Genomic DNA, 23130 nt, shown 5'->3' on the forward strand with positions numbered 1-23130 from the left:
CCCATTAGGAAAATGCAAATCAAAACTATAAAGAAACATCACTTCACACCAATAAGGATGGCCATAATCAAACAAGTGGACAATGACAAGTGTTGGCAACGATGAAGAGAAATTGGAACCCTTCTATATTGTTGGTGGGAATGTAAAGTGGAGCAGTCGCTGTGGAAAATAATTTGGTGGTTCCTCCAAAAGTTAAATATAGAATTACCATATGACCTGGCAATTCCACTTCTATGTATATACCCTAAAGAACTGAAAGCAAGGACTTGAACTTACACTTGTATACCAAATGTTCATAGCAGCATTATTTGCAACAGCTAAAAGGTAGAAACAACCCTAGTTTCCATCAATAGATGAATGGATAAACAAAGTGTTGTATACACTGAGAAACATTGGTTTACAGTGTAGTATCAGTGAGCCATAAAAAAAGAATGAATTTCTGATATATGTTAACATGGATGAACCTTGAAGACACCATGTTTAGTATGTTTAGTGAAATATGCCAGACAAATACTGAATGATTCCAGTCACATGAAAATCTAGAATAGCTAAATTCATAGAGACAGAAAGCAGATTAGAGGTTACCAAGGGTTGAGGGAGTGGGAAATGGGGAGTTATTGCTTAATGGGTACAAAGTTTGTGTTTGGGGTAAAGAAAAAGTTTTGAAATAGTCATGATGGTTATACAACATTGTGAATGTAACAAATGTCACTGAATTGTATATTTAAAAATGACTAAAATAGAAAAATTTGTTATATATATTTTACCACAATAAAATTAAACAAACAAAAAAAAACCCAAATAGCACAGAAAAAAAGAAGTTCTAAATCCCAGGTGGATGAAAAAGTTAGGTACAAGAATAATTAAGAAGGCTTCTCAGGAAGGCTTATATTTGTCAGAGGTAATTAGGTGACAAGATGGACTCTTTACTTAGGGATCCATCTATCTCCCTAGGAATGTGAATAAGTCACCTGCAAGATAAGCAAGTAGAGGGGTGCCTCTCCCCCTACACTAGAACCCATGGAAATAAAAGGGAATTAATTCTATTCCCATTACTTCTGCAAGGAAAGCCCATTGCCCCTCCTTCTTAGCCTGGAAACCCTAACTTTCTTTCACAATCCAGCTGAGGGCAGATATTACCCTTTGAGAAAAGCTTCCTAATTTTCAAATTGTCCTAAATGCTCTTTATGTGCTACCAATAGTACTTATTTCTATCTCAGTAGTTGCCACAATATACTGCATTAAGTGCATCTGTGTCTGGATTTGTAGAACTTACCACAGGGTCACATTTCTTGAATTTAATAATGAGAGGCTAAGCTTAACCAAACTAATGGCTGACTTGGTAACAAAGGAAAGTTTTACTGGATCTATGGCTTACAACATTTGAAAACCAGGCAAATTAAGAAAACACAAAGACATGTCCTCTAGCCTTCAGGCTCTGCCTAAGTATACGTTTTTAGGGTACATTATGAAATATACAAATATTCAAGAATTTTCTATTCTGGCCTTCATCAAACCTGGCCACAATCTGGACTTTGCTGGACTTATTCCACACTGCCTATCCTACATTCGAAGCACAAGCAACTTGTCCTTTCTGGAATGCCCTGCACTTTCACATATAGGTCCACTGCTTTTCTGCTTTGCTCAGTTTCTCCCCCATCTTAAATCCCATCCGTTTTTCAAGAACTTGACTCAAATGTCACCTCCCCTTTGGAGTCTTGCCTGGGACTTTTGTCTGTACACCAACACAGCTGGCAGGATTAATCACTCCTCTACTTTCCGCGGCATCCAGTTCAGATAGCAGAAGAGAACTTATATAATACCATATGTGCAAATTTCTACTAATCTTTGAGGCTTTGGACTATTTTTAACTAACTTGTCAACTCACTGCTGAATTTTAAAAGATTTTAAAAAACAATTCAATCATCATTTTCGTTTTCTTTCCTTTTTTTTTTTTTACATGGGCAGGCACCAGGAAACGAACCTGGGTCTTCTGGCATGGCAGGCAAGCATTCTTGCATTCTTGCCTGCTGAGCCACCGTGGCCCGCCCCATTTTCGTTTTCATCATGAGGAATGACCAGGTTTTACAGTCTACCATACTTCTAGAAATGGGAAATTGTATTCATCTCTATATCCCAGCATCTGGCAATGCCTGACTCAAGAATAGATGCTCTGTGCTTATTTACTGGAATTATCACACAAACACAAGATCTAAATAGAAGATGAATTTTGTACAGCTTGAACTACCCCACTCCCACCAACATTTGGATTTAAATGCTTTCAGGTGGGAAATACACTCTTCAGTTTCCCACTTTTCAAATGTCCTCTACCCAGCCATAACAAAAATTTATTACTTTACAATCAGCCTTCAAAGGCTGCTAAGTTGAGCTGAATTCAATTAGTGTGGAGTTAGGACAAGGGTAGAAAATAAATTAAAAGGACTGTTTGAATGGAAATTCTCATTTGCTTACCTGCTGGTGATTGGGAAAATGTTCCATGGCTTTGAGCAGCAAATGGGTCACATTAGCCAGGAGTCGGACAGGCATTCCAGCAGCAAGATCCTGCTTGGTTAGGTTAAACACACAGGCGCTCGCAGCCAGTTGCACAGGCAAATTCATAGGATGGTTTCTCATCCCAGTAACCACAAGCTAGAAAAAAAAAGTAGTTCTCTTAATCCACATTATAAATCCAGAAATATAAATTTGCCTCTTCACATAGCAAAAATATTTTGTTGGTCAACAATAATTCTAAAGATGGCATAACTTTTTCATCCTTGTGCAAATATCTGTTGAATGAATGAATCTGTAAAATTTCAGATCAGAAGTCCCAAAAAGGTGAGGAGGTCTAGTTCTTCGTTACTCAGGTTCACAGTAAACAAAACCAAAAAAGACAACGCATAGAAATATCAGGCACTAATATCTTCTGCTGTCTATGTAGGGGGCAAAAGGTATTGAGGATAACATTGCAGATACTGAAATATTACTGGGTCCTACCCAAGCATGCTATTCTCAAAATTTAAGATACCTGGGAGGTGAAATCAGTTTTGGCCCTGTGACTGACTTATTTTACTTAACCTAATAGACCTTAGTTGCACAATCTGTAAAAGAGACATAAAAATTTATCTCTTGGAATAAGAGATATCCCTGTATCCCATCTAGCCCTATTGAATCTCATAGGTAGGCCTACAAATTTCTTAGGGTGGGGTCTACAAATATGCTTTTCGTGGTGGTTTAGTAAATTTATTATTAGAACAGTTTAAGGTTTACAAAAAATTGAACAGAAAGTACAAAGAGGGGGCATCCAGCAGCAGTTGGAGTTCTCACCTCCGGGTTCAGCGACCCGGCTTCCTCCTGCAGAAGGAGCTTGGGGTTTTGGAAATAAAAGCTATTTTCATTCTTCTGCCATCGCAGACTCCCTGTACTCTTCCACCACTATCACACAGCCCACCCCCCACCCTACAGGTATTTTAGGACAGATCAGACATATTGACACAATATCTGAAATAAACACTGACAATCTCAATGAGCAACAAGTTCAACTTCTGACAGAGATATTTATTATTATTGATGAAAATGACAATAGGGCAGTGCGACGGTGGCTCAGTGGCAGAATTCTCGCCTGCCATGCCAGAGACCTGGTTCCCAGTGCCTGCCCATGCCAAAAAAAAAAAAAAGACTATAAAATTGGAGCTGGAAGAAAAAGAACTGTCACCTGAATGAAAACACTAACAAAGGATTATTGCATCAAGCTTTTAGTGTCTTCTTATTTCACACTGAAAATAAGCTCCTACTACAACAGAAATCAGATGCTAAAATTACCTTTATAGGTTCTTTTACCAATATTTGTTGCAGACATCCATTAAGTAATCCAGGAGAACTTGAAGAAAATGATGCAATCGGAGTAAGATGAGCAGCACAGAAGCATTTAAAAGCTGAATTAGGAATTCCCATGGAAGAGGTTCCTCCAGAAGAAATTATGTCACACAAATTTACTACAAGGCTCAGTCTGATGATATTTGGAGTGAAAATGACATTGATTACATTTTGTTTGTGAGAAAGAATGTAACTTTGGATCCAGATCCTAATGAGATTAAAAGCTACCGTTATGTGTCAAAAGAAGACCTAGAAGAACTTCTGAAAAAAAGCGGCCAGTGGTGAAATTAAGATAGCTCCATAGTTTAAAATTATTGCAGAGACGCTCCTCTTTAAATGGCTGGATAATTTAAATCAGTTTGTGGAAACTGAGAAAATATATAGAATGTGAAAGTGGGGATGAATAATAGTCAAGTACTGGCAATATCTATATAGTAGACTAGAATAATTTTTTTTTAATTTGATTCTCTATTTGGAACACTCATTTGATACACTGATACTTTTACAACTAGAATTTGGGTGGAAAAAACTGCTGACTTTTAACTTTTGTTTCACATGCCCCATCAATACACACTGTTTTTTGTAAAAAAAATAGAAAAAGACATTACTGTAAAACAGAATACAAATAAATTTAACCTGTTGAATGACAAATTTGAACAAATGAAGCGCTTCATTTCTGCTATTGTTGTGATAAACATTTTCAGAATATTTGTATAGCACTTTGCTATTTGCCAGATGCTTTATGTATTACTGATTTCTTTTTTAAAACCATGGAAAATGTGCAGAGAAGCTATTTGTGTGGATACTTGAAAACATAATTAACTTTATTTATTAAGAGATTAAATTAGTGGAGCAGATTCAAGGGAAATTAGATGGTATATATACTAATCCCTATCATTATATGCTGATTTTGTGGTTAGTCATTCTGGAATATTATTTGAAATTTAAAATATATCATTGCTTTTGGTAATGAGCAGGCATTTTTATCGATTAGGTTAAATCTTTTTATAGTCTTGACAATTAGTAAAGTATATGTTTTCAGAGTTACAGTGGACAGATGGGCTATCCATAAAATGGAAGTTAGGTCATACTCTGTAACAGAGGCTTAACCTTGGCACTACTGACTTTTGGGGCCAGATAATTCTTTGTGTGGGGGACTGCCGTGTGCATTGTAGGACATTTAGCAGCATCTCTGGCTTCTACCCATTAGAGGCCTGAATCACTCTTCTCCCCCAGCTGTAACAACCAGTATGATGCCAAACATTGCCAGATATCCCCTGCAGCGGTCAAAGTTGCCTTCAGTCAAGAACTCCTACTCCGCAAAGTTAGGACATATTATAGGAGAAATGCTCAAGTTAAATAGATTCAGGTTATGGAATATGTGTCAATCAATATTTAAAACCGTACCTTAACCAATGTGTTTTTCAAACTCCTACCATGGATTTCTTAGATTTGAAACCTTAAGACACCTTTATAAATACTATCTAATAATGAAAAAAATTACTTCTTACAAAACTAAATGGTACATACACTCAACCAAAAAATTCATTCTTCACCCCTGTATAGTGTGCAGTTAAAATTATAAATTATAAAATTTATAATTTAAGGCAAGGATCTATTTTATTGACAATAAGAGCAATAAAAACTTACCACATTAAAAGAAAAATACAAAGAGCTCTAATATTTACCCACTTACCCTTATATATAGTTTCTCCTGTTGTTATCATGTTCCATTTATGTGGTATATTTGTTATGGGAGATAAACCAATATTGATAAAGTATTAGTAACTAAAGTCATAGTCTGTATTATGGTTAACTCTGAGTACAGTTCTACCATACTCAGAGTACTGTACTCAGAGTATGGATGAATAATCTTCTATTGTATGTATATATTGCATTTTGTTTATCCATTCATAAGTTGATGGATACTTAGATTGATTCCATCTTTTGCCACATAGTGAATAACGTTGCCATGATTATCAGTATGCAAATATCTGTTTGAGTACCCGCTTTCAATTCTTTTGGGTTTATACCTACAAGTGGGATTGCTGGGTCATATCATGATTCTATACTTAACTTTCTGAGTAAACATCAAACTGTCATCCACAGTTGCTGTATGGCTGTACCATTTTACATTCCCAGCAACAATGAATGATGCTCCTATTTCTCCATCTCCTCTCCAATACTTATAATTTTCTTTTTTTTTAATAGTAGCCATTCAAGAAGTTGTCAAATGCTACCTCATTTGATTTTTAAAAAAATATTTGTATTATAAACCTTAACAAACATACATTCTTGACATACAAACACTCCATTCATAGTGTACAATCAGTGGCTCACAATATCATCACATATTTGCGTATTCATCACCATGATCTTTTTTGAATATTTGCATTTCTCCAGCAAAATAAATAAAAAAGAAAAAACCCATACATACCATACCTCTTACCCTTCCTCTCACTGACCACTAGTACCTCAATCTACTCAATTTATTTTATCCTTTGTTCCCCCTATTATTTATTTTTATCCATATTTTTTTATTCATCTGTCCATACCATAGATAAAAGGAGCATCAGATACAAGGTTTTTACAATCACACAGTCACATTGTAAAAGCATTATCATTATACAATCATCTTCAAGTAACATGGCTATTGGAACATACCTCTACAGTTTCAAGTACTTCCCTCCAGCCACTCTAATACACCATAAACTAAAAAGGGGATATCTATATAATGTGTAAGAATAACTTCCAGGATAACCTCTCAACTCTATTTGAAATCTCGCAGCCACTGACATTTGTCTCATTTCTCTCCCACCCCCTGCCCCCCACCAGTCAAGAAGGCCTTTTCAATCCCTTGATGCTGAGTCCCAGCTCATCCCAGGAGTTCTGTCCCACATTGCCAGGAAGGTTTATACCTCTGGGAGTCATGTCTCACATAGAGTGGGGAGGGCAGTGAGTTCACCTGCCGTGTCAGCTTAGAGGGAGAGAGGCCAGAGATGATCTAATTTAAAGCATCAGCCCCACACCTAGCATGTGATTAGAACACTAGAAGCTAGGTGATAGCTTTAGTAGAAGGATATTATTTTTGAAATGTGTTTTTGTTCATGTATTCACCTGATCTTGTAACATAATCATTATCCATTATCACTGAATAGTGTTTGAAATCATAATTTTTAATGTCTATCAGTTTGCCCTATTGGATCACATGCTTAAATTAACCATCTCTTCTTTTTTTCACTACTTATGTACTTTCAAACTCATAAAAGACAATGAGAAACATCCACATTGAAAATCTGACGTGCTATTTTGATGATTTAGACAGGAAAAATTCATTGACTGCTAGTCCAGGATGTAAAAACATACAAACATTTAAAGCTTCTTCATACATGGACAACTTACCCTGCAGAAAAAGAACAGCAGCCTACATCATTTTAATTTTGATATTTTAATTTGCAAGTAAAGCACCATCTCAAAGTAGCATAAAGAATAAGAAAAAAATATATGAGAAATGCCAAAGGTAGGGCAACTTCCAATGTTGGTTGATGAGAAGGTTCAAAATCATTAAGAAAATATGTTCTTTCCATCATCTCTTCTCTCTCTTTCTCTTGTTATTGACACCAAATTCAGACCCATAGCAATATGGTTGCAGTTTCCTGTTTCTCATGTAGACACATCAAGGCCTAGGGTCTCCTTCATACAAATGAAAAAACTACTCACAAAAGCCAACACAGACTTTGGCCATTGGTCAGATTGATCACAGGCTCATTCCCAACTAATTCCTGTAAAAAAATTTGGAATACCATAATTGACTGGACTAGTTAGGATGAACTGGATGGAAACAGATCTTCTAAAACACATAGGGAATCTTGTACAAAATGAAGGCATCTTGACAACAATATCAGCTAACAATCATTATTTGGGGGAATCTATGAACTGACAGTAAATTAAAATGTGAAAATGAATGTACAGAAAAGTGAAATTTGGGCTCTCAATGGGATTATCCTTCAGCTGAAAAGGTTTCACACTGTTTTTCTTGGATTATTCTGCTGCTTATTGTTCTATCTGAAGGAATGAGATAAACATTGAACAATTGACTGACTGGAGTTGACTTGGTGTTGCACTCTTTTTGCACAAAAGTTTCTCTGCTGTAACGCTCTGTGAAATTATACATTGTGGCCAATTGTGATCCTTTCTCAGAGATCTTTACTTCTTTATTGGACTTCAATCTATTGTCTAGTATCTCACTTGATTTTGATTTACATTTCTCTAATGGCTAATCATGTTGAGCATCTTTTTATGTACCTTTGGCTACCTGTATATCTTTTTTTGAGAAATAGCTAGCTATTCAAGTCTTTTGCCCATTTTTTAATTGGGTTGTCTTTCTATTGTTGACTTTTAAGATATCTTTATATACTCTGGGTATTAAATTCTTATTGGATATGTGGTCTCCAAATATTTTCACCCATTCTGTAGGTTGTTGTTTTAATTTCATGATAAAGTCCTTTGACAAGCAAAGGTTTTTAATTTGATGAGGTCCCATTTATCTATTCTTTCTCTGCTGCCTGTGCTTTGGGTATAACATATAAGGAAACGTGGCTTAATGCAAGGTCCTGAAGATGCTTCCCTATGTTTTCATCTAGGAGTTGTACAGTTCCGGTTCTTATATTCAGGCCTTTGATCCATTTTGAATTGATTTTTGCATTAGGTAGGGATCCACCTACATTCTTTTGCATATGGGCATCTAGTTTTCCCTGCACTGTTTACTGAAGAGACTATTCTTTCCCCATTGAACAGATTTGTTGAAAATCAGTTGGCCATAAATGTAAGGGTTGAGTTCTGAATTCTCAATTCAATTCATCAGTCTTTGTGACTATCCTTATGCCAGGAACATGCTGTTTTAATTATTAGGGCTTTGTAATAAGTTTTAAGGTCTGGAAGCATGAGTCACCCAACTTCATTCTTTTTCAGGATGGCTTCAGCTATTTGGGGCCCCTTACTCTTCAATTTATGCGATGACTGGTTTTTCCATTTCTGCAAAGGAGGCTGTTAGTATTTTGCTTGGGGTTGCATCAAATGTGTAAATTACATTGGGCAGAATTGACATTTTGATATTTCATCTTCTAATCCATGAACACAGAATATCCTTCATTTATTTAGGTCTTTGATTTCTTTTAGCAATGTTTTATGGATTTCTATGTACAACTATTTTACAACCTTGGTTAGATTTATTCCTAGCTATCTGATTCTTTTAGCTGCTATTGTAAATGGAATTTTTTCTTACATTCATTATTAATATATAGAAACACTACTAATTTTATGAGTTGATCTTGCAATATGTTAAAACTATTTACCATGCCAGAGACCCAGGTTTGATTCCCAGTGCCTGACTATGTTAAAAAAAAAAAAAAAGAAAAACAGAGTGTTACTTTAAAAAATAACAAAGAAACTATTTATTAGTTCTAATAGTTTTACTGTGGATTCTTCCAGATTTTCTGTATATAGGAGCATGTCATCTGCAAATAGGAAAAGTATTACTTCTTCTTTCCTTAACTTTCTTAACGGCTCTGGCCGGAACTTCCATTATAATGTTGAATAACAGGGGTGAAAGCGTGCATCCATGACTTGCTCCTGATTTTAGAGGGAAAACTTTCAGTCTTTCACCATTGAATATAATAGCAGTGTTTTTTTCATATATCATGTTGAGGATGTTTCTTACTACTGCTAATTTTTCTGAGTGTTTTATTAAGAACGGGTGCTAGATTTGTCAGATGCCTTTTCTGTATCAATGAGATGATCATGTACTTTTTTCCCCTTTGTTCTGTTAACACAGTGTTTTACATTAATTGATTTTCTTATCTTCAACCACCCTTGCATTCCTGGGATAAATCCCACTCAATCACAGTGTATAATTCCTTTAAGGTGGTGCTGGATTTGGTTTGCTAGTATTTGGTTGACGGTTTTTTTTTTGTATATTCATAAGGGACACTTGTCTGCAATTTTTTTTTCTTGTGGTATCTTTATCAGACTTCAGTATGTGGGTGATGTTGGCCTCATTGAATGAGATAGATCATTGTTAATTCTTCCTTTAGAATTAATTCACAGAATGTAATTCAGTAATGAAGCCAGTGGTCCTAGATTTTTCCTTGTTGGGGGGGTTTTAATTACTGATTCACTCTCTTTTCTAGTTATTGGTCTGCTGAGATTTATTTCTACTGGAGTCAGTGTAAGTAATTTATGTTTCTAGGAATTTGTCTATTTTATCTAGGTTATCTAATTCATTTGTACCATTTTGAATCCCTTCTCATTTTGTTTACCATGGGGCTAGAATTTAAAACCTTAAATCTGTAACAATCATGTTTGATTTGATATCAACTAAACTTCAATAGCATACAGATACACTGTTCCAATCTACATCCCTCTGTTGTACTTGCCACAAATTGTCTTTATACACTGTATTCTGAAACCTTAGATTTGTCAGTACTTTTTATGCCTTTGCACTTTAGATCCTGTAAGAAATAAAAGTGGAGTTATATACCAAAAATACAATAGTACTGGCATTTATATTTCCTCATATGGCTAATTTACCAGAGGTGTTTATTTCTTTATACTACTTCAATCCCATTTAGTGTTCTTTCCTTTGAGTGTGAAGAACACCTTTTAGTATTGCTTGTAGGGCAGATCTAGCGGTAAACTCTTTTAGCTTTTATTTATCTGGGAATGTCTTAATCTCACCCATTTTGAAAGACAGTCTCATTGGATATAAAATTCTTGGTAGGCAACTGTTTTCTTTCAGGACTTTGAATATTTCATACCACTGCCTTCTTTCCTCATGGTTTATGATGAGAAATCAGCACTTAATATTATTGGAATTCCTTTTTACATAACTTATTGCTCTTCTCTTGCAGCTTTCAGAACTTTCTCATCTTCAGTATTCAGCAATTTGAATGCAATGTGTGTAGGCATGGTTCTCAGAGAATTTATCCTGTTAAGGATTCATTGGGTTTCCCGAATGTATACATTCATATCTTTTGTTAAGTTTGGGAAGGTTTCTGCCATTACTTCTTTGAATATTTCTTCTGTCCCTTTCTCTATTCCTTCTTCTTCTGATATTCCCATATGCATATATTGGTATACTTGATGATGTTCCACAGGTCTCTTAGGCTCTGTTTGATTTGTTAATTTTTTTTTCTTTCTGCACCTCAGCCTCAATCATTTCAATTGCTTCATCATTGAGATCACTGATTTATTATTCTGCCAGCTCTAATCTATTGTTGAAACTCTTCAGTGAATCTTTTATTTTAGTTACTATGGTCTTCAATTCTAGTATTTTGGCTTGGATCCTTTTTATATTTTTTATGTCTTTATTGAGATTCTCATGTTGTTCATTCATCATTTACCTGATGGTCTTTAGATCTTTCTCTGCTTTCCTTAAATCTTCTGAGCATATTGAAGATCTTTTTTTTGTTTGTTTGCTTGTTTTTAAATATTTGCCTGGTATGGGAGGGTCTGGTCTTTTTCATTGATTGTTTCTGTATTTTTATCTTGTTCCTCCAGATAGGCCAGCATTTCCTGTTTGCTTGTCTTGTAATTTTCTGTTGCATTCCCTTTCAATTGGCTATGAAATAGAGTTTTACCCTTTCCAATGCACTATTATATGTCTTAAAGCTGGTATTCCTTTCCCAGGTTGCTTTAATTGTTTCTGTTAACTGCTTTCACTGTACACAAACTGCTTCTTCGTGCAGGGTAAGTCCTAGGAGAACTAGCCAAAGATGAGTACCCTGATTCAGTCTATTAGGCCATATGGCAGGACTGACGGTGACATACAGGCACTCTGGTATGCTCATAGGGGTCCCTCAGCTCCCTTCAGCACAGGTCCAGAGACCCACAATGAAAATGCAGGTTGGCTCCAAAATATGCCAAGGGGTGGGTGGGGAACAGCCCGGTAATGTCAACACAAGCTTCTCAAACTGTTTAAAACATTGAAAAAGTGATCAGACATCAAGTAGAGATATGAATGAAGCTCATCTGGATAGGACTAAGGTATATCAGAAGACTGGGTAATGGATGATATCATCCATATTTTAAAACTTCAACTTCTGTGTGAGACTAAAAGGAGAGATGTTCATTCGGTGCTAAATTTCTATTTTGGGTAGTGCATTTCCTAATTTAACTTGTATGGTCAATTTAGTTAACACCATAAGTACATGGAATCTTGAATAGGGCATGAGATTTTCTTGGTTTGTCCAGGTTAGTGTGATGCCCTGATAAAGTCCAGAGATATACAGATAGTGGATAAAGAAGTATTTGTAAAGTTTCCTTTGGGGAATGGGGAGAAAGGAGGCAATATTCAACTTCCCCATTTGGAGAATTTCTAGCAAGCAGTGGGGACAACCAAATCAATGGGTCAAGCCCTTGATCTTGGGGGTTGCCCCTATAAAATGTATACCTGCAAAAGGTAGGCTAAGCCTACATAAAATTAGGTCTAAAAATCACCCCCAGAGAACCTGTTTTGTTGCTCAGATGTGGCCTCTCTCTCTAAGCTGACATAGCAAGTGAATTCACTGCCCTCCTCCTCTACGTGGGACGTGGTTCCCAGGGGTATAAACCTCCTTGGCAACAGAAATCCCAGGATGAGAGAGAACCCAGCATCAAGAGATTGAGATAAACTTCTTGACCAAAAGATGGAAGAGAGAAATGAGACAAAATAAAGTGTCAGTGGCTGAGAGACTTCAGAGTTGAGAGGTAATACTGGAGGTTATTCTTACACATTATATAGATATCCTCTTTTTACTTTATGGTGTACTGGAGTGGCAAGGGGGAAATAACTGAACTGTAGAGCTGTGTTCAAATAGCCTTGTTTCTTGAAGATGATTGTATAATGATATGGCTTTTACAATGTGACTGTATGATTGTGAAAACCTTGTGTCTGATGTTCCTTCTAACTAGTAAAAGGAGTAATGAGTAAAAAATAAGCAAATAATTCTGGGAACAAAGGTTAAAATAAATTGGGTAGATGGAAATACTAGTGGTCAATGAGAGGGAGGGGTGAGGGGTATGGTATGCATGAGTTTTATCTTTTTTCTTTACTATTTCTTTTTCTGGAGTGATGCAAATGTTAAAAAAAAAATGATCATGGTGATGAAAACACAACTACGTGATGATACTGTGAGCCAATGATTGTATACCATGTATGGAATGTTAGTATCTTAAGAGTGTTTGTGTATTTGTATGTTGCTTTAACAAAAATTAAAAAAAATTTAAATGATTGGTTGTGGCAAAACAAGAAGCAGGAATGTGTAGGACAAAACTTGAATGCATACAGAAAGTTGTAAAAGGTTTGTGGAAAGGGGATTTATTTGTCATGGTCAAGGTTCACTAAAATTTGATAGTTATATGAGATTTTAAGAATTTTCTTATCAGGCAGTATCCTCATACAAAACTAGAATTTGGTTTTCTTTCTGTTCAAATGACAGTTTTTTTTGATTATTGGTCCCCTCTTAATAAGAGGTTATAAAAAGGTTTTTCCTAATGTTAATCTGTCTAGAAGGCAAGGATTCTATAATATCAGAATAATATCCTCATTGATATTTATATTGACCTTATTGTCCTTTATTGTTTGAGAAAAAGTCTTCTCATTTCTAAAATAATTTTTGTTTCCTTTCTTTTTATAATTACATAGCCTTCTGTGCCAGTTTGAATCTGTTGTGAACCCCAGAAAAGCCAAGTTCTTTAATCTTCATTCAGTATTGCTGAGTGGGAGCTTTTTTATTGTTTCCATGGAGATGTCACCCATCCAGTTGTGTGTGGTAAATTTTAATTTCCATGGAGGTGTGTCTCCACCCATTCAAGGTGGGGTTGCTTACTGGAGCCCTTTAAGAGGGAACCATTTTGGAAAAAGCCTCGAGAGCCCATGCAGCCAGAGACCTGTGGAGATGAAGAAGGAAAACACCCCTGGGGGAGCGTCAAGGAACAAGAAGCCGGGAGAGAAAGCTAACAGACTTTGCCATAAGCCCTTCCAATTGAGGGAGAAACCCTGAACTTCATCAACTTTCTTGAATCAAGGTATCATTCCCTGGATGCTTTAACTTGGACAATTTTATAGCCTTGCTTTAATTTGGACATTTTCATGGCCTTAGAACTGTTAACTAGCAACTTAATAAACTCCCCTTTTTAAAAGCAAACAAACCCCAAAACATAAAAACAAAACCACAAACTTCTCTTGCCATTTTTTAAATAGTATTTTCTAGATTTGGCAGTCATGCAGTTACTGCAACATTTTAACTTTTTTTCAGAGTTTTCAGGATAAGATTGTAACAATTTTTGCTAGTTGTTCAAAAGTTGTGTGGAAGATCAGAACCTTGGAATGTCTTACGTCACCCTTTTGGTTGACCCGAAGTCTCTTTTCTGTATTTTTTAATATTCTAAAATTCTTTCCCCTTGACTCCATAATATAATCTAGTTCACCGTCCATCTTCTGAGTCATAAATCCAGTAAGGCATTATTTATTAGGATAAGATTATTTTGACTAAAATTGAAGAGGATATCTACTCTGTACCTTGAAGGAACTTGGTATTTCTGGAGATGGGTTCTGGTGAAAGGTTTTAGAGGCTGGAAGGCTTACTTCTTACTGGGGTTGGTAGCATTCTGGCTGGCTGGCAATCCTTTGGCTTTCCTGCCAATGTCTCATTTTTTTTATCACTGGTAATATTTCATTGTATGGATGTGCCATAGTTTCTTTATCTATTCACCTATGGACAAATATTTTGGTTGCTTCCAATTTTTGACAAGTATGAAAAAGCTGCTATAAACATTCATATGAAGTTTTTGTATGACAATAATCTTCAACTCCTTTGAGTAAAATATTTAGGAGTACAATTTCTGGATCATTTGGCAAACAATGTTTAGTTGTCTAAGAAACTGACAAATTTTCTTCCAAAGTGGCTGTACCATTGTGCATTACCACCAGCAATGAATGGGGGTTCCTGTTGCTCAACATCCTCAGCAGCATTCGGTATTCTCAGTGTTTTCAATTTCAGCCATTCTAATAGGTAAGCAGTGACATCTCACTGTCATTTTAATTTGCAATTCCCTAATGATAAAAGTTCAGCATCCTGTCATATGCTTATTTGCCATCTGTATATCATCTTTGGTGAAGTGTCCCCATTTTTAAATTGGGTTGTTTTTTTCCTATTACTGAGTTTCAAGAGTTCATTGTTTATTCTGAATACAAATTTTTTTCAGATATGTGTTTGTAAACAGCTTCTCCCAGGCTGTGATTTGCCTTTAAGTTCTCTAACAGTGTCCTTCACAGAGAATAAGTTTTTAATTGTAAAGAAGTCCAACTTACCAATTTTTTCTTTCATGGACCGTGCTTTTGCAGTTGTATCTAAGAAGATATCACCAATCTCAAGGTCACCTAGACTTTCACCTATGTTAACTTCTAGAAGTTTTATAGTTTTGCACTTTGTGCTTAGGCCTATTTAGAGTTGATTTTTGTGAAAGGTGTAAAGTCTGTGTCTAGATTCAGTTTTTGCACTTGGATGCAAATACTCTTGGATATCCATTTGTTTCAGTAACCTTTGTTGGAAGACTATCCTTTCTTGAGATTCTCTTGCTCTTTTGTCAAAGATCAATTGAGTCTACTGATGTGGGTCTATCTGTAGGCTCTCTGTTCCATTCCATTGATCTATTTGTTTATTCTTTTACCAACAGCAAACTGGCATGATTACTTAACTTTACAGTAAGTCTCAAAGTCAGGTAGTGCCAGTCTTCCAATTTTGTTCTATGTCAGTATTGTATTGGCTATTCTTGTGCCTTTTCAAGCAAATTTTAGAATCAATTTGTCAATATCCACAATATAATTAACTAAGACTTTGACTGGGATTGCATTAAAACTATATATCAGTTTGGAAGGAATTGACATCTTAAAAAATTGACTCTTCCTGTCCAAGAATATGGAGTATCTCTCCATTTATTTAGACCTTCTTTGATTTCTTTCGTAAGAGTTGTATAACTTTCTGTATACAAAGCTTGTATTTATTTTCTTAGATTTTTATCTAAGTATTGCAATTTTTTTGGTGCTAATATAAATGGTGCTGTGATTTTAAATTCAAATTCCAACTGTTCTTTGCTGGTATATAGGAAAACACTGACTTCTGTATATTAACTTTATATTCTGAACCTTGCTATAACTGCTTATCTGTTCCAGAAAATGTTCTGTTGATTCTTGGGATTTTCCACATTAGACAATTATATCATCTGTGAACAAAAACAGCTTTATTTCTTCCTTCCCAACCTGTATACCTTTTATTTCCTTCCCGTCTTATTGTATTAACTAGGATTTACAGTAGGATGTTGAATAGGAGTGGTGAGAAGTGACATCCTTGTCTTATTCCCAATAAAATTAATTTGGACTTCCTTTGTTGTTCTTTTTCTAGTTTCCTAAAGCATAGCTTAGTTTGATGATTTTAGGGCTTTCTTCTTTTTTAATACATGCATTCAATGCTATAAGTTTCCCTCTAAGCACTTTTGCTGCATCCCACAAATTTTGATATACTGTATTTTCATTTAGTTCAAAATATATTTATTCTTGAGATTCTTCTTTGAACTATGGATTACTTATAAGCAAGTTGTCTAATCTTCAAATATTTAGGGATTTTCTAGCTATGTTCTATTGATTTTCATTTTATGTCCACTGTGGTATGAGAACACACTTTGTATGATTTCTACTCTTTTAAATTTAAGATGTGCTTTTTGGCTAAATGTGCTCTATCCTGGTGAATGCTCCACATGAGCATGAGAAGAATTCTGCTGCTTTTGGGTGAAGTTTCCTATAAATGTCAATGAGATTCAATAGATTAATGGTGCTGTTCAGTTCATCTGATTTTCTGCCTGCTGGATCTCTCAATCACTGACAGAGGGGGCCAAGTCTCCAAAACATAATAGTGGATTTGTCTATTTCTCCTTGAGGTTTTATCAATTCTTGTTTTTTAAATAATGGTTTTTAAAATAAGCAGTATCAAAAACTCCTAGTGGTCAAAGGACCTCATTTTGTCAAACAACGCCCTAAGCAATTAACAAAATTAAGAATTCTTTTTCCTTGCTCTTCAAAATCTGCCTTGGTTAAAGATATTTTAATTGGGGAATAATATGGATCAGTTATGGAAGCACAGGAGATTATAAATAGCATGGAAAAGTGCTTATGGAATTCCAATATTATATTTCTAAAAAGAGCCTATATGGGAAACAATCCTGGGCCAGTATAAAATACAGTGAACTGATTCTAGTCATATACTTTCTTATCTATTAGTGCTGGTGATGAAATATCAGTGGTCACTGGCTTTAAGTGGTTAAAAATATGCTGGAAGGCAGTTATATTGCTTAGTGAAACTATACTATAAACCTTCAATAACTCTCATGTAACTGTTTTCTCTCTTCCTCATTTATGGCTAATAACTAGAATCACACTTCATAAATCTCATTAAAAATAAGAATCAAAGACTAAATGCCAATTTCCTTCACAAAACATCATCTACTCAGATAATTTCAAAAGTGTCATATCCAGTTTCTTATTCTTACCTTTAAAATTTCTGGCTTTGTTTTTTCCATCACATGAGTCAGACTAAAAAGGTGGAAGAGAGCTTCCCGGACAAAGAATGCTCGTTCACTGTACCGCTTCAATGCTTCTGCAATCTGTGTTTCATTGGCTTCTCCAGACACCTTTAAACATATCCAGAAGATTAGCTTTTAGGATTCTTTTCAGTCCTCTAAACTTTTCTATAGAAACATCATTTATATAGATGATATCCAGGACAACTATAAAAGGCTTGAAACAAATGGGAAAGATTACTTTTCCACCCATCCAAAATATTTTTAAAAGGATGATAGGAAACAAAGAGATTGTATATTAGATAGGCTGTGATGCCAGTGTAAGCCTATGGGTAAAATTTTTTACTTTGTACCTAAAATAAATCTCAAGATATTTAACACTATTTACAAGGCCTTACCACATGATTAGGCTCCTTTCTGCCTCTTGAAGTAACCCTTTCCCCATAACTTACCATGTTACTATACTGGCTTTTTTCCTGATCTTTCAATAAGCCAACTTCTTTCTCAGCACAGGCCGTTTTATATTAAATATCCTCTGCCTGGAACTTTCCCCCTCTCTTTTTGCCTGACTTATTCATACTCATTCTTTCTAATTCAACTTAAATGATACTTCTCTAGAGAGTGTCTTGGATCCACAAATTTAAGTCAGGACTCCTTGACTAACTCACTCACTGTAGTACCCTAATACCTACTATTGTGCTTGGCTAAAAAATAGCAATAAATAAGAATTCATCAAATAAATAAAATAATCCACTTGCTCAGATCTATCAAGCTCCCATTACGCACTGAGAATTTCTGTTTAAAATTAAATCCTTCTAGGAATCACCCACTGTTAATAACTGTATTAACCTATGATTCATATATAATTGGTTAACCAAATATAGAGAAGGCTAAGTACCTCTTTATAAAAGCACTGAACCATAGAAAAAGAAACGATTAGGAGAATTGGGGGAAGATGGTAAAGCAGGAAGCACCAGGATTCAGTCCTTTCATCAGAACAACTATTAAACAGGCAGGAAGTGTCTGAAACAACTATTTCAAAATTCCAGAGGCCAGGAGAACACTGTATGGCATCCAGGGAAGAGGAAGAGGAAGAGAATGGCAAATTAGGATAAAGACTGGTAAACTGCTCTTTTTGCATGAGGTTATTGGTGCCTGTCACCCATGCTTGTGACAGGACAGTATGGGGCCTAGCCCCTGGTTAGCTCTTTGGTGACAGAAAGGGACAAAAATTCTCATCCCCAAGAGGAGGGGTGTGCACAGCCAATCACTGATCATGGTTTTTGATTAGCAACTTTGAAAAGCTGCGGGCTGGCTCTGAGGGGGGCCATTGTCCTAAATCATCCCAGACAAAGGTATGGCGGAGGAGATTTAAAGATGTTATGCTGCTTTAGGGCTGCATGGGATAAGTTAATGGGCTACATTTGCTGAGCAACTCAAGAAAGCTCAGCTTTGGAAAAAGTACCTGGCACTCTTCTAGATCCCCTCTCCAGCGCAGTATGGACTACTGCATGCCCCATTCATGGGTCTCTGGACCTGTTTCATGTAGGATAAACTGAATTGGGATACACCTCTCCCACATGTCCCCCTTCCAGAATTTGTTCTCCAGAGGAAAGCAGCTTGAGACATCCAAAGAAGCTTAAGAAACTATAGTGGTGAATAGCCTGGGGCAAAGGTTTGCCTGCTTTAAACACCCAAGCTTGGGAGTTCTATCTCCTGGGAAACAGAGGAGGTACTTAAACTACTGTAAACAAGGGAACTCCAAAGCATCTAACAAGAACAAGTCTAGGACAAGACACAGGTCTGGAAATGACAACCGAGGACTCTGTACACTGTATTAACCTGGGGTGGACCTTCTTGATAGGAGGGCTGAAGCTCAAAGAAATCTCTGTCTTACCAATAGCTAGTTACAAAATCAAGAAACAGATATCCCAGGGAATAAATCCCAGAGTTAACATTTTTAAATATTAAAATGTACAATGTACAAGAAAAGAGTACAAGACAAACAAGGAAACAGGAAATGATGGCCCACCAAAAGGAAAAGGATAAAAATCCAGAAAACACCAGCAAGGAAGACCAGGATGCGGACATACCAAACAAAGATTTTAAGGAAATGTTCTTAAAAATGCTCAAGGATATAAAGGAAAATAAAGAAAAAGAGCTAAAGATATCAGGGAAACAATGAATAAGCATATGAGAATCTTAGTAAAGAGAAAGAATTTTTTTAAAGGAACCAAACAAAACTACTGGAGTTGAAGACCACAATAACTGAAATGAAAAATGCCCAGAAGGATTTCAAAGGCAGAACAGAGCTGGGAGAAGGAAGAATCTGCAAACTCAAAGATAAGAAAATTAAAATGAGTCAGGCTGTGAAACAGAAAGAAAAAAGAATTATAAAAAATGAAAATAAACTAAGACACCTTTGGGACACCATCAAGAACACCAAAATCTACATTATTAGAGTCCTAGAGGAGAAGAAAAAGAGAAAGGGGTAAAAGGAATAGCCAAATAAATAATGACAGAGAACGTCCCAAACTTAGCAAGACACATGACTATGCACATCCAAGAAGCCCAGAGAAGACTAAACAGAATAAACATGAAAAATATAACCTGTCAAATACTGATCACATTATTGAATACCAAGGACAAGGAGAGAGTTCTGAAAACTGTTAAGAGAAAAGCATCGTGTCATGTGCAAGGGAGCACCAATTCGATTGAGTGCCTATTTCTCAACAGAAACCATGGAGGCAAGATAGTAGCGTGTTGAATCCTTAAAGTGCTGAAAGAAAACAACTGTCAACCAAGAATTTTATATCTGGCAAGACTTTCTTTCAAAAATCAGGACAAGATTAAGATATTCCCAGACAAACAAGAGCTGAGGGAGTTCATCATCCCTAGACCTGCCCTATAAGCCTTGCGAGAGGTAGTTCTTCAGATTACCTTTATTGTATTGTATTATTATATTGTATTGTATGGTATGCAACACCACTTCTTACTTCCTATAGGTGCTAAAATGCAAATACATAAAACGTACTGATAAATCTAGGGTTCGAGCCATACAATGTACAAAGATATAATTGGTAACAAGTATTAAAAAAGGTGAGGGGATGCAGGAGTATAGCAAAAGGCTATGTACATGTTACTGAAGTTAAGTTGGTATCAAATCAAATATGACTTATATATGTATGATGTTAAATTTTAACCCCATGGTAAACACAAGAAAAATATATCCAAGTAGAAGAGAGAACTTGATCTGGTACCACACACACAAAAAAATCAAATAAATATAAAAGTAGATATTAACAACTAATTGAGGAACCAAAAAGGTATAAGACTTGCTAAGTCTTAATAACAATAGTCAGCTATTAGGGAAATACAAGTCAAAACCACAATGAGATATCATTTCACACCTACGAGAATAGCCACTGTTAAAAAAGCAGAAAAACACAAGTGTTGGAAAGGATATGGAGAAATAGGAAACTCATACATTGCTGGTGGGTGCAGCTAATGTGGAAGATAGTATGGTGGTTTCTAAGGAAACTAAGTATAGAATTGCCATATGAGCTGGTAATCCTGAGAATAGGTAGACACCAAGAAGAACTGAAAGCAGAGACATGGACAGACACTTGCACATTGATGTTCATAGAAACATTATTCACAACTGCCAAAAGATGGAAGCAACCAAAGTATCCCTCAACTGATGAATGGACAAAATGTGATATATGCATACGATGGAATATTATTCATCTGTAAAAAGGAATGAGGATGCATAAAAGAGCATGGATGAACCTTAAGGACATGAGGCTGAGTAAAATAAGCCAGACATAAAATGACAAATGTTATTGGTCTTGTTGGTATGAAATAAACAGAATAAGCAAGTTGATAAAGTCAGAAACTAGAATACAGGTCTCACCAGGGGCCAGGGTAGGGGTAGGGACAGGGAATAGGGAGTTAATGCTAATACTATATAGAGTTTCTATTTGGAAAAATTTGGTAATAGATGGTGGTGATCATAGCACAACATTTTGAATGTAATTAACAGCACTGTGGTTTGAACGTGGTTAAAAAAGGAAAATGTTAGGTTGTATATTAAGTAACAGAATAAATTTTTTTACTAAAATCCATGGAATTTTACCACACAAACAATGGACCCCGAGTTAAACCATGGACTATAGTTAATAGGGCAATTTTAATATGTTCATTCATCATTTATAACAAATATACCACACCAATGCAAGGTGTTAATAAGGATGGTATATGAAAATCTTGTATTTTATACATGATTTTTCTGTAAGCCCACAATGTCCTTAGTAAAAAAAGAAATGATTAGCATATCACCATTCTATAATTCCCAGTTAATTAGTGAATCTAGGTATTGAACATTGGTAACTGCTAAATCCGCAGAAAGACAAACAACCAAGTATTATACACCTGCAAATGAAAGAGTATGTGACAAGGGTTCTGTCAAAGGGATCAAACACAAAACTGATAAAGTCTCAAATCCAGCTGCCAATGTGCAGAAATATGACAAAAGAAATATGTTGACCTGTACAATAAGTAAAATTTAGGACTGACAAAAATGCTGCAAGTCAAATGAGTTGGTTTCACCAATAGTTAAACTGTAAGAAAAAAAAAAGGGATGGAAGGAAAACATGTAAATTAAAGATACTCAAAGATTATATTAAAAAATTTTTAATGGGCAAGATTAAGTGATTAGAGGTAAACATTTGGGTCAGAAAGTATAAAGAAATGCAAAGACATGATTGCTATAGAAGTCAGGACAGAAGTTAGTTTTGTGGGGAGTGAGAAGGTTGTAACTGGGACAGGTCACATGGAAGAGCTTCTGTGGAAACTGGAAAAGCTCTACTTATTAACCTGATTGCTTGTGTCAAATGTGTTTGCCTTATTTTCATTTATTAAACTATAAACTTGTTAAGTACCATCTCTGTATCTATTTTACTTTATAAGACGGTTTTAAAAAAAACACAAAAGTGTGGTTTAAGATATAATTTTCTCATTAATTTGGAAGATTAAGCCTTGTAAGCAATAGCATTATATATTTATTCATTCCTCTTGGTTGCTACGGCTAGTTGGTGAAACAAATTGACAAAATTAAAGGGCTAATATAGAAAACAGTACATTTGTGCAACTTGGGTGTCCGGAGAAGTCTTATTTTAATTAATTAATTTTTGTACTGTGGTAACATATATATATATATACCACAAAATTTACCATTTCATCCACTTTTAAGGGTATGATTCAGTGGCAGTAATTACATTCAGAAGTTGTACTGTAGGTACTAGTTTTTTGAAATGGTTTAAAATAGAGAACCTGTCCTTATCCACTAAAACTTATACTCTAAGGAAAAATTTTCTTACACTACTAGGCACATAATACTGTTATAGCATCTATATTCAAGTCCTTTTTAAATTTGTCTGTCTTCTCCACTAGACTAGAATTCTTTGAGGGCAGATGCACTAATATAAAAAAAAACACTCAGCGAATATTTTTTAAATGGATCAATTCCTCTACTTAAAAAATTTTGTCTTGTCACTGCATGTTGATTAATGCCACTCAATATAGCAGTCTAAGTTCAAGGGAGAAGTCTAGGCTAGAGATAAAAATTTCGGAGTTATGAGGATAGGA

General features: G+C 35.5%; 1 protein-coding gene and 1 pseudogene across 5 annotated transcripts in view; one reads left to right on the forward strand and one right to left on the reverse strand.

Moving 5' to 3' along the window:
* Window positions 1–23130, reverse strand: part of ZYG11B (zyg-11 family member B, cell cycle regulator) — a 198561-nt gene that overhangs the window by 60872 nt on the left and 114559 nt on the right. For all 5 annotated transcript variants that reach the window (XM_077149622.1, XM_077149623.1, XM_077149621.1 and 2 more), the window contains 2 exons: window positions 17455–17595; window positions 2473–2649 (listed from right to left, as the gene is read on the reverse strand). In XM_077149622.1, coding sequence (XP_077005737.1) covers window positions 2473–2649; window positions 17455–17595 — 318 coding nt within the window. The remainder of the gene's footprint in view (window positions 1–2472; window positions 2650–17454; window positions 17596–23130) is intronic.
* On the forward strand, window positions 2794–4264 carry LOC143654418 (isopentenyl-diphosphate Delta-isomerase 1 pseudogene; annotated as a pseudogene).

This window comes from Tamandua tetradactyla, chromosome 2 (genome assembly GCF_023851605.1).
Source record: "Tamandua tetradactyla isolate mTamTet1 chromosome 2, mTamTet1.pri, whole genome shotgun sequence".
Classification (NCBI taxonomy): domain Eukaryota; kingdom Metazoa; phylum Chordata; class Mammalia; order Pilosa; family Myrmecophagidae; genus Tamandua; species Tamandua tetradactyla.